At 43.0% G+C, this 7,833-nt stretch overlaps 1 protein-coding gene across 2 annotated transcripts; it reads right to left on the reverse strand.

Moving 5' to 3' along the window:
- Positions 1-217: 217 nt before the first annotated feature.
- On the reverse strand, positions 218-4,959 carry LOC124199598. Of its 2 annotated transcripts, XR_006876895.1 has the most exons (10): positions 4,860-4,958; positions 4,278-4,756; positions 4,061-4,201; positions 3,767-3,866; positions 3,477-3,692; positions 3,181-3,370; positions 2,751-3,075; positions 2,438-2,630; positions 1,702-2,212; positions 218-452 (listed from the first exon to the last, which is right to left on the reverse strand). XR_006876895.1 is itself a non-coding variant. In XM_046595437.1 (9 exons), the coding sequence occupies exons 1-9, from the start codon at positions 4,903-4,905 to the stop codon at positions 1,764-1,766; spliced, it is 2,139 nt and encodes a 712-aa protein (XP_046451393.1). In that variant the 5' UTR covers positions 4,906-4,959; the 3' UTR covers positions 467-1,763. The 2 variants fall into 2 exon arrangements, 1 of the variants encoding a protein (XP_046451393.1); XM_046595437.1 differs by lacking the exon at positions 218-452 and having other exon boundaries at positions 467-2,212; positions 4,860-4,959.
- Between the last annotated feature and the right edge of the window lie 2,874 nt (positions 4,960-7,833).

A 7,833-nucleotide genomic window follows, 5' to 3' on the forward strand; every position in this document is an offset into this window, starting at 1 on the left:
AAAAAATAAAATGAAATAAAAATTAAAATCCCTGACGACGTTCCCGTTAGGAGAAAAAGCAAAAGAGAAAAAAAACGTTACGCTCGTAAATTCCGGAAGCACGCTGTTGGCTGGGCCTATGTATACGTATATACTACAACAACACGCAGTTATTTCACCACAAGTCTATCAAAAATAGAACCAGATTTCGACCGAAAAAAAAAAAAACTAAAAAATGTTATGTATCAACTCTTGTAATTCCAAACCGGAGGAAAGAACGGGATCATTTCTAACCGTTTGTGTTTTACATATATATTTTCTTTTTGTTTTTTTATTTCGTGAGAATAGAAAAAAAAAAGTATAACAACGTGAAAAAATGCAGCGGCTAAATGCGGACGGTGGCGGACAACAGGGGGGCAGTTGGAAGGCGATTAGCACAGGCCCCCCTCCTGCTGGTTACAACAAGGATATTTCTGCGGAAAAGATAAAAACTTTTTTTAAACTTATTTGATTACGGCGTCTGCTCCTGGAAACGACAACAAAAACATCGTCTTATTTTTGGTTTCTTTTTTAAAAAAGAATTATGTGCTAGCAAAATAATAATAAAAGAAAAAAAGATTCCAAAGTCGACCAAGACACAAAAAAGCAACAAAGCATCCAAACGGATTAAACATATTGTTATTCTTCTCTTTCTAAAAGGGTGTAGGATGAGCTTGTGGATGTGTGTGTGTACAGTCGGAGAAAAAGAACACACACATATACAAACATCCAACAAGAAGATGAATGCGGCCTGAATGGACTTTTTTTTCGCCGAAGATGGTGGTGGTGGTAGGGGAGAAACTATTTAGATGTGTGTATTTATATATATAGAAAAGGAACGGCTAGTGTATATAGATTGTATTGTCTGTTTTAGACGTCGGTCGCCCGGTAGGGGCCAGCAGCCGGAATGAGGGGAGAGCAACGAACTAGAATGATGAAGCGGAATCAACCCGTTTGTGTTGTGTGTGTGTTCACGTCGTTCGCTGTGTGTGTGGGACCCGGCACATTTTCTTTTTGGCAACGTCGCCGCACCAATAGACGGCCAGGGTTCAACCGTACCACCAGTATAAAGTAATTGTGTCGCCTAGACAACATTTTCGGGGCGGGTGCCAATCGGGAACAAGTCATCGTATCATTAATCACACAATGCGCATACACACACACAGAGAGAGCCGGAGGGGAAATGGAACACATACTGTGTTTGTACTGTAAGGCATATTACGCGAACCCCCAAGTCCAGCTAAAGAGAAATAAAAGTCTTGGAGCGCCGGCCGCTCTACTATCTCTATAAGAGTATCTTTTTTCTTTCTTTCTTCCTTCCTTTTTTTTTCTTTTTGGGTTGTTTCCCCGATATAGAGTGTATACATATAGACCCTCCTATTTCCGCTGGATTACAAAAGCAGCTGGAACTGCTGATGCGAACGACTGGTTATTGGCGTTTGGGTGCACTCGGTTATATAGTGTATATAATATGTACGTGACTTGTTATTCTTTTTTATTAACCATGGCTCGACCAATGCGGGATGTGTTGACTTGGGTTGCTATGTGTGTGTGTACCCCCCACCATCCGTCGATTATTATTATTGGAAACATAATTATATAGGCTGCGCATTTTCTAGATTGATTCACACAAGGGGGGGCTATAATTAATGAGGAGGATAATTGCTTAATTGGGTTAGTTACGTGCAATTAGCGATGGATGGCGCCACCATGTGCGAAAAAGGGATTTGCAGATATTGTCATGATTATTCATCCGTTTCTTCGGCCAGCGTCAGTTGCATTTCATCTTCACGCTGCTGGCTCATCAGGAGCTGGGGGGGACTTGTAAAGCGCGTAGGCTGCTCCAACAGTTCCGCATCGGATGGTTGAGGCGATGACAAAGCGGAGGCCGGATCGACAGCGACGGCTGGACTCGATTTTGTCGTCGCCTTTTTCCACAGCCTTTTTAACGGATGCTTGGCGCCGCTAAAACTGTTCTTGGAACCACTGGCTGGAGGAGGAGGTTGGACTGTGAGGCTTTCAGCGGAGCAGCTCGGCTCCTCCACCAGGGACACGTCTTCCATGACCGTTTCGAAAGCTCCTTGGGCAGGCGGAAGAGAAACGTCGTCATCCGTAACCGCTTGAAAAGTGTCAACTAGCGGCGGAACGTCGCCCTCGGCGACGCCTTCCTTTCCTTCCGCTCGATCGGAAACAACTGCCACAATCAAAACCGCAAAATTGTCGGAAAAAAAAATGAAAAAATAAAAGAAATTTATAGAACTAAAAACTAGTTTCACGAGAGTATATAGTATGAATCATCTGCGGGCGAGGTTAAAGCAAAATCAAAATGAGGTGCCCTTGGGCCAATCCGGCGGTGAGCTGTGGGAATTTTCTATTCACGTATATAGGATTTCACGAGAAAAAGAAAGTGTCTCATTACCCGCTGTCGCCGGAAGCGTCGTAATCGCGACAACGGGCGATTCGTCGACCGGTTGTTCGTGTACTGGAACAACTGCCGGCGTGATGTCAGATGTCGCAGTCGATGACTCGGGCACATCCATATTGTAAATGGGGTTTTCCTGGGTGACCGTGTTCTTCATGAGTGATGACATGGTCCACCTCGCCGACATGCGCTATAAATACGCAAAACAACATCATAAAAATATGCATCACCATTCCGAAATGTCGTGACTTATTATAGTGACAAAATGAGACGTTAGATTTTTAATTTTAATTTTCCCGCGGCTTCTTACTCCGACTGCGGCCGATGGGTCGCCAAAGAGGGGGTTAGCAAAGGCGCGTGTAAATTTCTTCCAGGCGGCAGGCGCCGCCGCTGGCTTGACGTTACTGCTTCCATGACAACTGTCCGAGCAAGTGTCGGGAATTTCAGGGGCTTCCGTGAAGGGTGATTTTGGCTCCTGCTGGATGTTGCTGCTGCGTGGTGGAGCATCAGGGTCGAGCGGAGGGCGTGCCAAAGCTTGTTCAAAACTGGCGTCAATGGCTATCTCCACATTTCCAGCCGAGTCGTTTTGGAAACGAGCAAAGCCAACGGAAAGCTCTTCGCGCGAATCTGTAAAACTGTCACCATCAATTTGAAACAGGAGAGAGAGAGAGAAATAAAAAGAGAGATGATAAAACCTTCGATCGATCATAAACTGAAACATTTCCTGCATTATTATATACCGGCGTTTTTTGTAAAAATAGATGCCAGCTACCACAGCTCCCAACAGGATAAAAGTAGCGAAGACGGTCGACAAATTGGAGGCAATGAGATGCAGTTCCTCTGGTGTGAGGTGGTGAGTGGCAGCGTGTGAGTGGCCAGATTTGACCAGCATCAATTCCACAATTCCGTAAAGATTGTTGCCTTCTTTATCTGGGGAATGTGTACAACACAGCATGTTCATTAGCGTTTAACAGGGCAGAAACTATTTGTAGCTTTTAGTTGGTTGAATTGATTGACCGTCTGCTGCATTGTTTACCTTTCATTAAGTAATCATTAATCTTGCTGGCCACATTGATGCTTCTCTCGTTTGTGGTGTTGTCCACGACCAACAAATGCAGAACATTCTCGTCTGTTCTGTAGGAATAGCTCTGAAGGTCTGGCCATCCATCTTCAGCCAGCATTGAAGTGACAAGCCGATCCAGAGAAGATTTTGTGAATGTTCTTTCATTAAAAGTGACTTTCATCATGGACCCTTTTAATAATGTATGGGGCATACAATTTATAAATAAACCAGACAGAAATAAGCATATCAATAACAAGAATTACCACACATATCACAGCATTGGCCAGGTGGCCTGAAACTGTCAGGGCATTCGAGCTGATTACTGCATAATGTGCCAGCATTACTGCATACCATTTGCATCACCTGATCCGTGAAGAAACCATAATTAAATTGTGTGATGGAAATCAATCAATCAGTGTGAGAGAACAGTGACTGTCAGCTCGGGTTTTGCGACTTGAAGGCATGCATTTTATGGCGCCAAATGACAGGAAAAACACGACAAGAACGCCATCTTGTGACCCGATTGAACAGACAAAATATTTTGTGGCGCAACTCACGTCAATGTCGTGGCCGCAACGACAGCCCAGCACGTCCTGGCACTCGGTTCCGTTTATGTAGGCCGAATGGGGTGGATTGTGAACTTGATACCTCCAGGCTGGTCCGTTTAGTTGATTTCGCCATTCCTCAGCTGTCAAAAGCTTAATATCCACCCAAAGGCAAATACGTAAAAATATAAAGATTTGATAATAAAACAACGATCGTCAAATAACCAACCTGATCTCCGTATTTGATCTGGCCAACGGTGAGAGAGTTGATGCGATTGAAATCGACTGAGAGTGAATGCCTTTTTAACAGATGAACGCTGTCGTGAGCGCAAGGAATTCTCTCAGAATGTGGAATGGCCAGCGGTTGCGGAACGATCGTTCCATCCGACTCGGCGATCTGCCAACGATCGGGATCGAACCAACTGCTGGGCCTCCAATTCTTGAACTTGATTTCCTGATTACTGCAACGCTCCTGACTCGTTTCAGGAGCGTTCAACGTCAGATCCTCTAATACCAATTCACCTGTTTGCGGCATAACCAATTCACTCCAGGCGACACTTCCATTGAGGAAGACGGAAATGACCACTTCTTCCGGCAAGACGACCCGAGATCGCCAGCAGGGAAGTGCACCTCCTTCCCAATTGTCTTTGTTTTGCCAGTCGGTGTCGGCCGGACGCCATTCTTTGATGTAAGCTTCCGTGCTGGACACTGCGTTATAATAATACAAAATGATTAATAGTGGGATGACAGAGCGCTAATAGTACACGATATTGAATCAAGCCAGGTATCTCTCTCAAACGCGATCTCTCACCTAGCAGAGCAGTCAAGTAGTAAATCACAGAGCGGCGGATGGCCATCGTCGTATAGCGGCGCTTGATTACAGAGGACTGACCGCGTGCTGTTGCGTGTGTGTAATCACCCGCAAAGAAGAAGAAGAAGGGGCCGTTGAAATGGGGAAAACGCCCTCGTCCAGTCGACCCCGTATTACATTTCAAACTCCCCTCTCTTTTGTAGTATATATGTATCGGTTGTGTGCTGTGATAGCATCAGGTGAATAGTGACACACGAGACCCGAAATCACGTAACACGACACGCTGCTGCCTCACGAGCTCTCTGGTTTCAACATCCTCTTTCTTAAATTATCATAGACACAGTATAGATGTATAGGTATACTAGGCTATATGGCGTTTTATCTGTAATGGCCTTTTTAAAAAAAAATGTGAATCAAAGAATTCGGCCAGCTGTTTCGCTCCGCCCACGATAGGAAACATGTCAAAGTGGAAATAGATTTTTCCCGTTCCGGTGCCTCGCAATGCGTGAAAAGACCGGGTTCAACAGATGACTCACGAAATAAAGAACTGGCTGGAATGAAACTGTAGCTTGACACACATAACAACTTGGCACCAATCTCAGCAGGCTTCTATATTCTATATATCGCCCTTCTTTTTGTCACGCCGTGTTTAAGATATATAGCCACATTACTTGTATGGGATCCAAAGCCATACAAAATTTAAGGAGCGAAAAAACAAACACGTAATAATAGTTTTCGAATTTACAATCCTTTCGAGTGAATGGAAATAACAAATAGTTATCGTGGCTTGAGCTTTTGTTAGTCTAACGGCGAGCGACCGACTTAAAGTGATTTAATGTAAAACGTTTGTAAACGGATCCGCTGCGGAGTAATGGTTATCGCCTCAGCATGATGATACGGAGTAAAATACACGCGGTCTAGTGGTTCAAGCCTTAAAGGACAATGCATAATAGTAGAACCTGGATTTGCGATTTCATGCAACTATCGGGTGGGAAATTTCTATGCAAAATCATAATCGATAATATCACAATCATAATTGCCTACCCTACGCGTTGGCGAGAGTTGGTCAAAGTGATGTTAACACAAAATATCTTTTTACGTCATAGATTGACCCTTGATTAGTAAAACGGGCTTGAGACGTGAATGTCATTTTGACGCATTATTAATTGCATTTTCTTTACGCTTGATGACATTTAATAGTAATTATGCTAACGAAAAACTAATCTCATTTGCTAAATTTTGTCTGGTCGTACACGGATTCTCGAGATATTTTTCAGGGGAGAAAAGATTCGTTAGACCGTTTATTAAAATTTTCCATGTATGATTACTAAAAGTAATAATGTTCTAAATGTTGCTGATGTTAAATAATGAAAACACAGGACACTGTTGCTGGTATAATTTTGTTTTTAAGATATTTTATTGAGACATTCATTCAAATCACGCACACACAACTTCACGCACATTCTTCAAATTCACACACCATTCATTCACACGAAAGAAGCGAAGGAAGTAAAGAAAATGTTGAGAGAAAGAAGGTGAAAGAAAAAGAAAAGAAATCAGATAGTCTAGAGGGAGAAATCACTTGGGAGGAAACTATTACTGTTCAGACCGAAGGCCAATTTTAAACTCTTTTGAGAAATATTGGTCAAATGTACATTTTCCTATTCGACAACCCTTGGTAAATTGGGGTAGTTTCCATTCCAAAATCTTAAATGATTGGATATTAACCTACACTGGGTCAATAAATGCATTAGTAGTGATTCATTCAAACAGGTCCCAGTTTGATCCGAGTTAATGGCGACGTAAAAGGGGGCACGGAGAAGAACCTAAAAACTGAAGCCGTCCCGTCTAAAAAAATCACCCAAACGTTGGTTATGAAATTCACATCTTCTAGGATAACCGACTATTATCAATCCCTAAATATTTGTCGGAAACAAAATGATTTGCAGCAACATGATTATAAAACATCGAGATTCACCAGCTATTTCAGTCAAAAATTCATTCCCAGTTTAATGTTTTTTTTTCTTCGGATTATTGCTCGCCGTCGGGCCTCTTCGGTCCACTCCATCAGTCCTCTTCGGTCCTCGCCATCAGCCCTCTTCATCGGTCCTCAAAATCGGGCTTCTTCGGTCCTTCTTCGGGTTTCGTCATCAGTCCTTTTCGGTCCTCTCCGTCAGGCCTATTTGGTCCTGGTAAACAGACTTCTTCGGTCCTCTCCATCGGCCCTTTTCGGTCCTCTCCATCGGCCCTTTTCGGTCCTCTCCATCGGCCCTTTTCGGTCCTCTCCATCGGCCCTTTTCGGTCCTCACCATCGGTCCTTTTCGGTCCTCGCCATCGCTTCACAAAAAACATAAACTGGTCACAAAATCGTGCTTCGATAATCTGGATGGAATCGCATGCTTTTAATAATAATGTTAAAGCTATAGAGCTTTATAAAGCTTAAAAAGCTTACAAAGTTCTATACCACTAGCTTCCTAAAATATAAAAGAATTGATTAATCGATCAGCCTAGCATGATGTGAATTCACCCAACGTGGGTGATTTCAAAGACAAGACGCCCCAGATGTTAGGCTCTTCCGGCCTCCAATTGACGTCACCATCATCTCGGATCAAACTACGACCTGTTTGATGTAATCATTACTAATGCACATATTGTCCAATGTAGGTTTTATATCCAATCACATTGAGGAATGGAAAACTACCACAGATCTACAAAGGGAAAGTCGACTAGGAAAATGTACAGTTGCCAACATTTCTAATGGCACATTTCTGCGCGCATTGAGCCAACAACCAACCTTCGTGTCTCTACAGCAATAGTTTTCACCCATAATGATTTCCCCATAGACGATCTGATTGTAATAAAAAGAAGGCGATGAAAGAGAAGAAGAAGTAGAAAAAGAAAGACGAAGGTAAACACTAAACAGTTGAGGGGAAAAGATAAAGAAATAAGAGAAGATTTTTTTTTTTTTCGTTTT

This window comes from Daphnia pulex, chromosome 8 (genome assembly GCF_021134715.1).
Source record: "Daphnia pulex isolate KAP4 chromosome 8, ASM2113471v1".
NCBI classification, from domain to species: domain Eukaryota; kingdom Metazoa; phylum Arthropoda; class Branchiopoda; order Diplostraca; family Daphniidae; genus Daphnia; species Daphnia pulex.